The following is a 14,871-nucleotide window of genomic DNA, read 5'->3' as shown; positions in this document are numbered from 1 at the left end:
CAGCATAATGCTGCAAGGCTATATTCTCAACACACAAAAATTTTAGAAAAAATGGGAAATCGCCATATACATAGATAGATATAAACGCCAAATAAATAAAAGAACATATAGACAACATCAAGAAAATCGCAGGGCCTGATTTTTTAGTTTACCATGCGTCTAGGAACCCGGTATCGGTCCTTGGCGGCGGATAAGCCCCATAAGCATACGGAGGCGGCGCCATCACCGGTGGTCTACCATACACACCTGCGCACCAACCACGATGTATAACCATTAATAATTTGATGATGGCTAACGAAATTTGAGGCTTGATCTCTAGGGTGCTGAGAAAACAATACGAAAGCGCAAAACTAGCACGAAGGCGATAGAGACTGATGAGACCTGAAGCAGGATATGGATAAGCGTATTTGATGTCCCTCATCCTCGCGAGCGTTGGCTAAAGTCGGTCTCTTGAAAGGTGAACAGCCCGTCCCTTCCTAATATATGCTGAACTCGATCCAGAAGCTTGAAGAGTATATCGGGACAGGAGGAATCCAGAGGGATCCACGATACCGCCGACCTGTGATTATTGTCGGTTTCTTTTCTTGGGTTGGCAAGGGTAATGATCAAGTGCACTTCTTTGCAAGCATGGGACAGAGATGAACCAATACCAATAAAAAAAAATTCAAAACGAAGTCCTGGCTCCAGTGTAGCCTAGTCGTATTGCGAACTGAAATGGGTCGGCCGTGGTTGAAGTGAAATGGTGGGCATGATTGTACACGAGTCTTTCGCCTATCTGCCTGTCGGTCAGTGCCTTTCTTGATCCCACCGCTTCATGCGCCGAGCGATCGTGTCCCTAGGAAATGCAAATGGGAGGGGCCAAACTGGCCCAAGCATTCAATGGAAGGCTCGGAAGATGAAAGGCTGAGAAAGAAGCCCATCAGTAACTTGATCAGCTCCACATAGTGACAAGAGTCTAGGACAAAGAAAAGGAAGCAAAAAGCAGCTTTTCCTTGACCCAAACGGGAGAGCAAGTCTCTTTCTTTATCATTTCTTTATCGACTGATCGTGCCAACTGCTTGCAGAGTACCCTGATCGACAAGTAAAAAGATATGTTCCGTCTTGGAATCACTCAGCCGGACGTATTAAGATATAAATATCCTGTGGATGTATTCTACTTAGCCCCTGATCTTGGTAGATATTCGGTCAATCAATTGTTTGATCAATTACTTCGAATGAATGTTCGACAGGCAGAGTTCTCTTGCAATTTTTTTATGTAACGATCGCGACCGTGCGTGGTCACTCCAGGCGAACTAACCCCCACAAAAGGGCGCCACGCCACCTGCGAAGCATGTAAGCGAAACAGCGACGACTGATCAAGCTCATTAATCAATTCGGTAGCGCATCGCCCTAAGGAAAACGACTCCCATCCCTCATGCTGTCGTCTTTCCTTTTCCTCCTCTTTTGTTTTTGTATTTTTTTTTGGGGTCTTCGATTACGAAGGTGGTGGGATCCAATGGAGGTGATAAGAGCGCAAAACCATCGAAAAAGATGGCAACACGTGGAGATGGGGGAATATTTGAGCTGCCAAAAAACATGGTGCTGAAGCCTTCTCCTTTTCACGGGGTTGAATCTCTCCTTTTTTTTTAAGTGAAGGCAACTGCTGCCCAATACACTGCACACCCGTCACCAGCAGACAGCATCAAGTGCCCACAAATGCAGGGGAAAAAGACAACGCATTTCTAATCTTGTGCTCTTTGTTCGTTTGCTCGGAGCAAGAGAGAAGAAAAGGTATTTGATCGCGGGAAGGTAAGGATCAACATGGAAGATCTTTGAGAGGGAGGTTTCTGTCTCTTGTGTGGCTTTCCGGTACAGATCAGACGTTGGCTCGAAAAAGACAGTCTTACTAATTTGCTAATGACCAAGGAGGGAGATTAGTTTGATTAAATTCCTGTACGGCTCTTTATGAAAAGCTCAAGCTTTTCTTTTTTATCAGGATGAAAGCTGAAGCTTTGTTTCAAATGATATAGTTAATAAACTCCGTGCCCTGTTCATAGACCAGAAGCTTCTTCTTCTCCTGTAGTTTTGCCTCATTGGATCCCAGTTAACATCAGCATGAAGTTTCACCTGTTGTTAACAGAGCGAGAGAGAGAGAGAGAGAGAGAGAGAGAGACGAACTTTTTGACTTATGTGACTACTAGGACTCTCATCTTCCCATTCAGGGCCTGGCACCTATCTAGTAGGGGTCTATAGATGCATAACAGGTCCATTGCTAACGATACATCAACCACCCAACTCATTCTGTCCCTTCGTTGATTCTTGATTGAAGCAACCTGACTCAACCTCTATTTCCTCATCTGACCTTTTGGCTTTTGGCGATAATGTTGCTGATCTTCCCACTAGGGGAAATGCAAATCATGCACCAGAAACCTGACAAGGCCCATTGTCAGCAGCCGCCACCTACACCACATTTGGGAAATTGGGTACATCGAGGTACCTAAAGATGAACATGGAAGTGCAACTATTCGGCAGTCACATTTAAACAATTGAAAATATCGCCATGGAAGATAGAGAGATAGAGAGAGAGAGAGAGAGAATTAAGAAATGGGGAAGTGGTGGGACCAGGATTGGAAAAATTAGGTCCTCAAATTTGGTAATAATCAGCCCTCCATGATCCCTTGGGGAGGAGTCTTCTGTCTTGCACATGCATTATTGCATCCCACTGGGTCTCCACAAGCAAAGCAGAATACTAGGTTTCTCTCTCTCTCTCTCTCTCTCTCTCTCTTTCTCTCTGAAAGCTATCCAATCCATTTGACTTTTTCCCACCTCTGATAAGATTAACCACGGGTGGGTTAATCAAAGGGTTGGTGCTTAATTCCAGGCTTATGTTAGCTGATTCATCTAAAAAACCAATTTTTTTTTCATGCTCTCGGTGCGTTTTCTTGGTTGTGGAATCTGCTCACAGGAAAAGGCGAACAAGGTTTCTGACAGGCACAAACTCAGAGGCGGGTTTTGAGGGCATATCATGCTCAGGTAGATTTGAGATCTAAGCACTAAGCTGCTTCCACCAGATCGAATCAGAATTCAAAAGTTAGCAAGAAGAAACCAGCAAAAATAGAGAGATTATTAGAGACTATTATCAACAGAGTAAAAGAGCTCATTCCGATCTCTGCACCAGTGCGTACAAAAACCCAGGAAATATACCATAAATATCAAGAAGACATCAGTAACTCTTACTACTATGCATAACTTACAACGGTTCTTGATTACATACCATATGACATGATCCATTATACCTTTCCTCTTGAGAATCACAGTGAACCTTGTGAAACTTTCGTACCAATCACCTTACCCTCCTGATTCAATACGGCACCACCACCCTGCCTCATGTCGGAGGCGCTCACCGCTGCCATCCCCTGATATTGCGGCGGGGGCGGCACCACCATCCCTCCGGCCGCCGTGTAGAACACCTGTCTCCCGACACCGCTGTCGTAAGGCAACTGCGCATAGGCCACGGTGTCCGCCCCGCCACCGCCGCCGCCGTGCCTCATGGCTCCAACGCCAAGCCCTTCCGAGCTGGCCGCGGCGACCCTGTGCAACTGGGTCTGTGGCGGCAGAGAAGGCGGGGCTGCTGCCGACAGCGGCGGCGCTTGGGATGGCGGATGGACGACGTTGTACACGGGCTGGTCCCGGTAGACGTCGGGAGAAACCCTTTGCGGGAGGGTGTAGTAACCTTGACCCGCCGCCATCTGCCGCATCATCTGCGGTGGCGCGTGGTATATGGTTCCCGGAGCAGGACCAGGGATCATGTACATCGGCTGCTCAGGCGGACCCGTCACAGCCGCTGTGAAACCACCCGACGGCTGCTTCTCCTGCTGCCAATACCCTGGAGGAGCCGTCGCAGCATGCGGCACAGCTGCCGGAATCGCCATCTGCTGCGTTTTCTCCTGCGCCAGCTTTTGCAAGTAGTAATTATCAGCTCCATAACCACCGGCATTCCCGACGTTTTCGTCGCTCTTCCTTCGGTACATGGCGGCATCTTGCGCCTGGCCTCCGCCGCAGCTGATCTGCATCCGCTGCAGCTCCTGCAACTGGCGCTGTATCTCGAGCGGGTTCACCCCGTGATCCGGCGCCACGACCCGCTCATCGCGGGGAATCCCGACGCGACCCTCCTGGACGGCCGCCACCACCGGGTCCGGCACGGCCGCCGCCACGGCCGGCGGGGCGCCGGCGACCACCCCTTTGTCCAGCCCGAAGAGGAAATCGACATTACTGGGCGGGGGCTTGGCGGGCTCCTGGACGGCAGGGCCGGAGTTGAGGGCCTCGACGAAGCGCTCCCGATCGGACTTGGGGTCGGCGGCGGCGGCGGGGGCGGCTGGTGGGGGCTGTGGACGTGGACGGGGAAGAGGAAGAGGCGCATGCGGGCGGGGCGGGAGCAGGCGCGGTAGAGGCGGTCGTACTCGTGCATCATGTGCTCGAGGTCGTCGTCGGTGGTGACGGAGATGAGGGCGTCGAGGTCCTCGCCGGGGAGCTGGTACTTGAAGGACACCCCGTCGGGGAGGTCGCAGAGGGAGGAGAGCTTGGAGAGGAAGGAGGAGAGCTTGATGTGGCGGTCCACGGACAGGATCTTGGTCTCGCCGCCGATGTACGACAGCTGGTTGTCGTGAGGCCGCGGGTGGATCTTCCCGCCGTAGCTGCACATGAACTTGACCTTGTAGCTCCCCCCGCCGCCGCCGCCGCCGCCGCCGCCGCCGCTGTTGGGCTGCTGGTCGTCCCAGGGGGCGGCGTCGAAGTCGATCTCGCGGGATCGCGGCGAGGAGTTGCCGGAGTCCGGATACGACGGGTACGGCGGATACGTTTCCATCTCTCCTTCTTCTTCCTCCTTCACTTTCTTGCTTGCTTGCTTGCTTTTAGAGAGAGAGAGAGAGAGAATGGAAATGAAGATGAGCAGGAGGAGAAGAGGAAGATGATTTTTTTTTTTTTTTCTTTCCTCGTCTCTTGTCTGAAATATATATATTTTTTTGCCTTTTCTTTCGGGCAATGATAAAACGACGGGGACGGTTCGTGGATGCGTTTTCGCCACCCAAGTGGGTTCGAGACACGTGGGCGAATCGATGATTGGACGGAGTTGGGGGAGGGAGGGGCGTGGGAAGTAAGGTCAGAGCAGGCAACTGACCGAATTTTCTTCACCGAAAACGATTGGCAAGAGTGAATAAATGAAATGCGGTGGGAAAAAAAAAATAAAAAAAAAATGGGATCTTTAGTTTCATCATTCATTGCACAATTAAGTGGAGTCTTAGCGTCGTTCAAGCCGTTAGCGATGGACACCAGTAAAATGCATAGAAATATCTTATGAGATAGGGATTTAAAAGAGTGTAGATACAAAATCGATTATCTATTGTTAAAATTATTACCGGCCTCAAATAATGCATCGAGATTCAAAAATTCAAGAGCTGTGCGATCAATTGAGATCATACACAAAACATGACAAGACGGTTTTGAGAGTTACTGTTGACTATTCCGCATACTGAAAGTGAGAAGAAGGGAGTCGTCCCGTGCAAATTTATACGATCCGTAGGAATTATGCATGTCGGCGTACTCATTAAACCGAAGGTGGATAGAGGGTTAGATGCGGCGAGACCTCTCGATCGATCCCACGTACCCAAATTTTGGCGGGTCAAATCGTGGGGTAGCCCCTCCCCGTATCCTACGACACAGCACCGTCACCCAGATGGATTCGAAGATTGGATCGGACGGCGGACGCAACTCCATTCGGATGAGGGGGACTCGCCGTGACTTTTGGGGCAAAGCGGTGGGACCCCCTCCACAGAGGAGAGACGTGGGCTGACTGGGATTTTTGCACTAAGGAAAGGGGGAGGCCTGGAGGATCTTTGCCTTCTCGTGTCGTGAAATTCTCTTCTTCCCGCGTGTGAACGCAACCGGCGATGCCCGGTTCCCGGTCCACCCAGTCGTATGTGGGGCCACAAACCAGAATTTTCTCCCCAATTCTGGGCCCCAGTGGGTCCCACCGTCTTGAGCAATCGCATTGCAAATAAAATGACAGAAAAGCTCGGGGCACTTTCATTTTCTTTTTTGGTAAGTATGATTCGTTGAAAAAAAAGTGAGCAGTCGAAATCCGATACCTTTATCTAGAAATATCGTAAAGAGGAAATTCAAGTCTAAACTCGTCAACAAATTTAATTCGACTCACCTTCGCTTAAACTTAAACTAATAAATTATGATTAAATAATTACTCCGCTGCATGCATGAATCAGGATAAAGCAAACCTAATATCGATGTCACACTTGAGGAGTCGAGATACATGTACGAGTTGTGTTAGAATAAACGTCAAATCGTATATAACGGAATTATTGATATATCTTAATTGGGTTATAACTCATTATTGACTTAAAGTTTTTAAGTGCAAAGTAAATTCAATTGAATATATTAACAAACTCAGACTTAAAATTCATTTTCCTATCTCTTTAGGCAAAGGAATCATATCTTTTTTTCGTGTTCCTAACATGATTAGTATATTCTTACTTTTACTAGTTTCAAAATTCTCCCTCGAACTAATTATCTTGCTTTTCTCCCCATTTAAAACAAAGTCGAATGTTGCAATTTGAGAGACTTTGGATTTTAGGAGGAAAAGCTAGAGCCATAAGCTTTGCGGCAAGCAGTACAATGCAATCGATCATGCCATAAGTCCATTTTCATAAAAAGAAAATTCTAGGTTATTGATGAAGACTTTCTGTGAACAAATTATTTCACCAACATGAATGTAACTATGAATTTCTTCACATGAACATGTATGCCTAAGGAAAAAGGACAAAGGACAAAGGAAACACTATGATTTTTTCAGAGATTGGTGCGTGCGTCCCAAAATAGACGCAAAGAAGAAGTCTTAATCATGGCGTCTGGACAATAGTCATTGATTACATAGGACAAATTCGAAGTTGGTGCGCATGGGCTCCGAGGAGTCTCCTCTTTGCAAAAATTCCTGCGGTCGTGTAACAATTTCCGAGAATTTACCCAAATATTTAAGGCGTGCAGGCACTGTATTAAAAAAATCTCGCTTTTTAGATAATACAAGATGTAGTTATATTTTAAAAAAAAATTAACAAGAATTCCGATTAGTGTGTACCGCACTATTTGAATATAGCAGAATCGTGAAAATATATAAAACTAATATATATATAGAGAGTGTTTCGAGCACAAAATATATATACATATATACATGTTGCGTAAAACAACAAAAAGCAGGTCCGTATTTGTAAGAAACTTGGAAGCACGGCCTAGCTAGGCAAGGAGTAGAAAATGAAATAATATTTCGAGACAAAAATAAAAGTTCTGTTTAAAGTGAAATCTCACCTTACACTTGGTTCATCTCGAGTTATTACTAACGAGTTATTAATGTAAATCCATAAATAAAGTAAACAAAATGAAGCTTTTCGAACAATGAGGGATAATGAGAAAGCACAGAAAACTAAAGTTTACTTTTTCCCCGACATACCTTCCATGAACGCAATCATGAGCTATGTGCGTGTATGATCTGTAACTTCACGAAAAATTATCAACCGTAGTGTGTTATTTTCTGAATGTTTCAATTAAAATATGATGCCTTTACTGAATGTTTTAGTGAATATGATAGAATCGAATTGGGTTTCCCATTTCAATCAATTAGACTTGGGGAAAAACTCACAAAAGAAAATTTTCCGTTCGGCATTTTCTGGCTTGATTGATTGCACCAATATCCAATCAATCGATCAAGCAGCTACACCAATCGAGTGACATCAACATAAAGTCGTTATCTCGCTCGCGGACGAAATTTCACGGTCTGGTGAGACAAGAACCGTGATGGGATTTCCTCTCTATTCATATCTTCAAGCTTTATGAACGTTATTGCTTCACTTCAACATACATACAAAGACAAGAATGATGGCCAACTTGACTTATATCTGAGAATTTTCAACTATTGTCCCCATGTTTCATTTCTCAAATGGTTCCTACAAGCACTATAGATCCTCGTTGCTTCCACGGCAACCCCAGATTGGTCTGAAATCTGATGGTCACGTACAAGAAAAAGAATCCGATTTAATATATAGGTTGATCCAAAGAATTTTGTGCATTATCTCTACTTGACAGTGATCAACCAAACCCTAATGATATTTCTTCGGCTTTGGCGATAATACAGGCCCACCAGATTGCTTTTCCCTCAAGATACAGGCTTGACTAACAATAGTGCGGATTCTCTAGTTTATTATGATTATTGTAACCTTCTTTTTTTATTATTAGAAAATGGATGGAGAGAGATTAGAAGAGCTTAGTCGAACGCTGAGTATGTACTACAAAGCTAAGCTATTGACTTCGAAGGACCGCGAGGGGAGAGGTTTGCACAGGGATTGACGAGGATCTAGCTGTCTTCGTACTAATCACAGGCGATGACACAGATGTTTCAACTGTCGTCGTCAAGTTATTTATGGAGCGCATGTTCCGTTTGACCAAGCTCTAGCTAGCAATCTCACTTGTTCAGGCAGTAATGGCCCTTCCTTCTGGGGCCATGCACATGTGAAACTAGTTTCATGGCATGTAAAGTAGTCTGTGTGCTCTTGTGCCTCACGAGCTTCATTTTATATAGAGGAAAATTATACACAAATGATCCATAAATTTTTGCTCAATATGCATTGTGGTCTATGAATTTTTAATTTATTTGGTATAATCTCTGATATTTTTATACATGTTTAATTTAACTTTAGAATTATATGAAGATATTTAATATTATCAAGGGACAATATTGGGCCAAAATTTAGAGATCCCATTACATATCACATTGAGTAAAAAATTTGGGTACTGTTCTTGTCATTATTTTCTCTCACAAAATGGGTCTGGCTTTCTTTTTCTTTCTTTTTTATTGCAATTGAAGTTGTCAACCATCTATCTACGCTAGATCTTGTTTCACCTTTTTATGCAGTGTTGTTAGTGCACTGAGGCATTAAAAAAAATATGGGGTTGCTAAGTCTCTTCATCGCGAAGAGACTTAACACGTGATTTGTCGGTCTTCCGAGATTAATGCGAGGACCATTAAGGTTAAGAGCATGCTAAACAACCGACCCATCACACCGTCATTATCATGGGGGAAAAGCCCAAATTGAAGGGATGTGAGTGATTAGAGATTTTGGGTTCAATCCTTGAATGATGACTCTACAGTTCAGGCTTTACAGCATGTTCATTATCATGAGGACTCGAAACGTATTAGAAGTGCTATCGATTTATAGAAAATAAGCGATTCTCTCTCTCTCTCTCTCTGTGTCAGAGGTCGATGTCACATTTGAAGGTTGTTCCATTTTAGGCTTGCAACTGTGTAAGTGAATCAATGGAATATGGAATCGAAATGAAGTGCAGGAACTCATTAACTTCAGACGAAGTCCAAGGCGAGAATGATGAAGGCGTGTTTGAGCCGCGTACGGGGTTTTGAGGGGCCAGCTGAACTGCCCCGCTCTTTCCCTTTTAGAAAATATCGCAGGAGAACAATTGTTTATCAGGTTTTGGAAGACGTATCGAGACTAGTTTATGAGAATCTGTCTGTAATGATAGGATAAGATCCGTTTAGGAGCTCACTCGCTATGCATTTCGTTGCGACACATGATAACGAGTGTCGTAGTCCGTTCTTGACATGGAGTTGCATCGTTCTTTTTTTCCTTGCACCATTTCCCACGGCAATTTTTTCTTCTTTGGCCCCTCCATAAGTCAGTCAAGACAATCATCACGTGTTCAACCTTGCTCCTTTATTGCTGCAAGGTTTGAACTTTGAACTGTGAAACACGCCAGCAAGCGGTCGTTCTATTTGTTTATGTTTCATTAGTTTTTTTTTTTTTTTTTTTTTTGACAAAGGAACCTTTCCTTTGAATCAGTTTACTTAGCAGCTGATATTTTGCTCCTTCTTTTAGTAGCTAGCACTTAAGGGACGTTTGGTTCACACACGGACTATAGGGTTAAATGAACTCCAATTAGTAGGTGCATTTCTTTTGGGTGTGATTGGTAAGTTTCAAGGAGATGATGGTAATTTTGGATATAAGCTAGCAATTTCGCGTTACCGACTCTTATTATTTCATTAATGACTTTTCTTGATCAAGTTGGTAAATTAAAGGATTTGTAGAATCATCTCTGATCCGGCCCACTGAGGGGGAAAAGTTGACATGTTTACCATCAGGGATGAGGGCAAGAATTAGCAGGCAAATATCATATCATACAGTTTCCTACAGGAGTAAAACTATTAGCCAAGCAAGAAAACGGACAAAACTTTGGCACATCAATTCACCTGATATGAAAGTGCTGGCTATTGAACTCAGACAAGAACAATGATGATTTGATCAATTACCAAGCGAGATAGCATTGAATATCATACATCCATCAAAGTCACAAACTTAGCAACAAATCAGTTGAAGTCGAAATGAAAGTGCAACCGAAGCGTTCCATCTGGCCTTGCTTGAGGGTCTTACTTTTGGGATTGGCTTGGCTTGAGTTTGGAAGGATTTTGACTTGAGATGTTTGTTTCCGTTTGAAGTTGTACTTGAATTGGAATTTTGCAAGACCTTATCACGCACCACGCCTGGAGTCTTTGCACTGCTCACTGTGAAATCAGATGATTCTGATTAACGACTTTGTTTGATTTCTTGAGTCAGTTCCAAGCATGCTTTAAGCTCTCTTATATATGAGACATTCTTGCAAATGTCCGCAGCAGCTTTGTCCTTTTCACCTTCCCTTTCCTGCAAATGCAATGTTTATCTCTTCAGGTGAGATCCTTGATTAAGAACAAGCAACTAAAATGAGGTGCGAAGCATATCAAGGAAAAGTGGAGATCAAGGCGAACACATATAATCAAATCTCACCGTGAAGATTGTATACTGCCGGACCAGTGCAGCTGCTCAATTGTGCTTATTTCATGATGTTGAGTAGCTTCTGCTGGGAGCAGAGTAACTCCTGCATTGTCACCGCTGTCTTAAAACTTTTGGTCAACATGGTCCAATTTAGCTTGGACTATTGAAATCTTCGAGTAAATAGACATGAGAATTTTGTTTTGGGCAAGTGCGTTCCCAGAATGCCAACTTAAGACAGCTTCTACCAAACTTTTGGCGTATGGCGGTATTTGCCATGTTTATCAGCGAATTCTGCCCCTGGGGGGAAATGTACACGATTGTCGGCAGGTGGGAACATGAATTTGGGTGGAAGGACTGGATTCGGTGGTGAAACCTCACTGGCACAGGAAAGTTGTGCAGGTTTTGCTTCAGAAGTGGAATGCTTTCGAACCCACATGACAAGGCAAAGCCGGCTTCTCTGATGGTGTCACTCTCCCCTGGGATGCCGGTTTGCTGGGGAAAGTACACCCCAAGTATCAAAATTTGACACGGGTGAAATATAAGTGGCAAAATTTCCAAAATATATACTTAAGTATAATTTTCTTTTTTGGAAATTAGACACTTAAATGCCAAGATTTCAAAAATCCTATGTGACGTTTTCTAAATAATAAAAATGGTTTACGTGGCTTGCCAGAATATTCATTTAACAATCAATGTACAAAATGACGTGATTTCCCCCCCAAATTCATTAATTAAATTAAATTAAAAACCTAAATTAAAAAAAAAAGGCAGCATTCAACGAAGGCCTCACGGCTCTTGTCGTCGCGCCCCACTATCGTTGGAAAGGGCCAGCGAGGGTCGGCTGAGGTCGTTGACTTGGTCAACCGTAGGCAAGGGGTCACGACCTCCCCCAAATCTGGCGACGGTTGTCGACCCTTGCCTAGAGGGGCCAAAGGCTGCCACTGGTTGTGGAAGGGCTAGGCAATGACCTCACCCTAGCTAGCGGTGGCCCTTGGCCTGCCTAGGCGAGGGTCAACAAGCCTCGTCGGATCTATGGGAGGGCCGCAACTTCTTGCCCTAAATCTAGGCAAAGGCCTTTGGTCGGCTAGGGTCGCCAACCACTAGCTAGGGCCTAGTGACCCTGGCTGACCCTCGCCCCATTGTTACCAACCCTTTTCGGCAATGGTGGGACGGTTGCAACGAGGGTTGTGGAGGCCCTCGCTAAATGCTACATCCTTTTTTTTTTTTTTTGTAAATTTAATTTAATCAATATGTATATTAAAACTCAAAGTTTGGGGTAAACCAAAGTCGTTTTGACCTTATTTAGTCACGTCAACACCGCATGGATAATTTTTTTTCAAAAGAATTGTCACGTTAGTAAAAAATCTTGTTATAAAAAGTCACACAAGCCATTTGATCAGAAATTTTTGCCGTTGGCATTTAAGTTTTCATTTCTTCTCCAATTTTGGCATGTAAGTACACCTTTAGGAAGTTTTGGCATTTATATCTCCACCCGTGTCAAGTTTTGATACTTAAGGTATCCGGCACTCATTTATTTTGTAGTTGGACTCTTTCTAAGGCTCAGGTTGGTACAAGATTATGTGTCAAGCAGTTGATCTTAGGATCATATCCGACTTATTGAGCATTAAAACCTGTTTCTTCCCTAGGCATATTGCGTGGAGGTCTTATTAGGATACAAGTGTGTGGAGTTGTGTTAGAGAAGTCTCACTTCAAAGAATTATTATGGCGTGGAGCAATTAATATATCCAAGTTGGCCCATAATCATTAACTTAAGCTTTTGAGTGAAGCTTGTTAATATAGACTTGGGCTTTGTCTTGGCCTTCTATCTACATGAAGGTATTAGACTTCTATTGTGCACTCCCAATAAATGGTATCATAACGATGGTTGTAGTTTTCGGGCGAGTAGGCTCTATGGTGCAGCATAGCAAGCCCGTAGGGATTCAACTTCAGATAGTTGATGCAGAAAGAAACCTAAATTAAAGGGGAGAAGACTTAACACTGAGCACACATGTAAGAAGAAAATTGTTAAGATACAAGCATGTGAATTATGTTAGAGAAGTCATATATCGGAGAATTGATATGATGTGGAACAGTTAATATATCTTAGTTGACCAATAACTTATTAGTTTTAACTTTTAAGTGAAGGTTGGTCAAATTAGATATATGGACAGACCCAGACTTGAGCTCTCTCTTGACTTTCTCCTCACGTGAAGGTATCGAATAGTAGGTTGTCTCAGCTTGTGATAATGCTACGCTTGCTCAATAGGTCTTACCACAGGTGACCATAGCCCTAGGAGGACAATGGTGATACAGAAATTGACAATGGTGATACATAAGTCAATATTGTAGCTCAATAGGTTTCACAATAGGCAACCGCCGCCTCTAGGAGGACAATGGTGATATAGAAATTAATATCAAATTTAATGTCAGTGATCTCATCACTTGACTATCCAATGAAGTTTACTTGTCCATTATCTTAATAGAATATTTAAATACCAAACCACACATTTATTTAAAAGTTAAACTTTTAGAATAGTTGACAATAGGTTTATAAAACTTCACACGGTACCGGAGTAAGAAATTTCGAATTCAAATCTTCCAAAATCCCATTTGTTTATCCAATTAAATATGTTCATGCTTAATAGTAGGTAAAAAAATCAAATCAAGCGTGAGAGTGAATAATATAATATTTAAATATTAAATCATGTCTTCAAATAAAACTTAAACTTTTAAAATAATTGGCAGTAATCCTACAAAGGACTATTCGTACATTTCTAGCTAATTTGACATAAGAAATTTCACTTACTGCTACAACAAGTAACTCATTATGCAGCTTATAAAGGGAAAAAGACTCATCAAGCAATTGGTGTACATCAATGAACGCATATGATACATCATTTGATCCATGTACAGAGTTTTCCACAAGGAAAATGTTTTTTATTCCGGCAACGCAGCATGGGCACAATCTTGATCAGCTGCATCCAAGCCAGGAGATGCACACCAATTACCTAGCCGATAAAAAGGCTTATATAATGCTTTAATCGGAAGAGTGGTCAAGCTAGAGCTAGGTGTACGAGTTCAAAATCCCTAATATCTCTTACACTTATTCATAATCGGCAAAACAAGACTCGAAATCCCGAGATGACGAATCATGAGTCAATAGCTCCCCGGTCGCTGCGGGTGGCTGTGGAGTTGCAGAGAAATCACATTCTGATGAGCTGCATTCTGGTGAGAGAACTGGCAAAGATTCTTATTGTCACAGAAAAAAAAAAAAAAAAACCAGAATGATATCAGTTCCCTAAACATGATATAATGATCTTTAACAGGCACCATTTTGATGCTTCCTCGACCTTCAGAATCTTTTCAGGTACTGTGCTTTTGGCAGTTACTTATGCATTGGAGCAACTTGTGTTGACTTCATTGGGGGTGTTGCAGATACTTCTGCTACCTTCTTGGAGCATAAAATGGGTCTGGCTTTCTTTAGCTTTTTTATTTTATTTTATTGCAATTGAAGTCGTCAACCATCTATGCTAGATCTTGTTTCACCAGTTTATGCGATGATGCTACTGAATGGGGAATTAAAAAAATACAGGGTTGCTAAGTCTCTTCGTCCCAAAGAGACCCAATATGTGATTTGTCAGTGTGCCGAGATTAATGCGAGGACCATTAAGGTTAAGAGTATGCTAAACACCCGACCCATCACTTGCCATTATCATGGGAAAAAGCCCAAATTGAAGGGATGTGAGTGAGTAGAGATATGGGTTTTAAACCTTGAATGATGGCTCTACAGTTAAGGCTTTACAGCATGTTCATCATCATGAGAACTCGAAACATATTATAAGGGCTTTGGTGTTCTCCACTGTTAGGAAATAAGCAATTCTCTCTTTCACATGTCAATTCCTGTGTGAAGGTTTTTTTTTTTTTTTATGCAGATTGCAACTGTACAAGTGAATCAATGAAAAGTAAGCAAAAAAAGTGCTGAACTCATTAAACTCAAATGAAGTCCAAGCCGTGA

The 14,871-nt window shown here is 43.2% G+C and overlaps 1 protein-coding gene across 1 annotated transcript; it reads right to left on the bottom strand.

Annotated features, from left to right (window-relative positions):
- Positions 1-3,085: 3,085 nt before the first annotated feature.
- Positions 3,086-4,964, bottom strand: LOC104419850 (hypothetical protein). The gene is given in 2 exon segments (XM_010031644.3): positions 3,086-4,370; positions 4,373-4,964. Coding segments are annotated over 2 exon segments (1,551 nt in total). The 5' UTR covers positions 4,844-4,964; the 3' UTR covers positions 3,086-3,290.
- Positions 4,965-14,871: the final 9,907 nt, after the last annotated feature.

This window comes from Eucalyptus grandis, chromosome 9, assembly GCF_016545825.1.
Source record: "Eucalyptus grandis isolate ANBG69807.140 chromosome 9, ASM1654582v1, whole genome shotgun sequence".
In the NCBI taxonomy this organism is placed as follows: Eukaryota; Viridiplantae; Streptophyta; class Magnoliopsida; order Myrtales; family Myrtaceae; genus Eucalyptus; species Eucalyptus grandis.
This window is presented reverse-complemented; position numbering and strand designations above follow the sequence as displayed.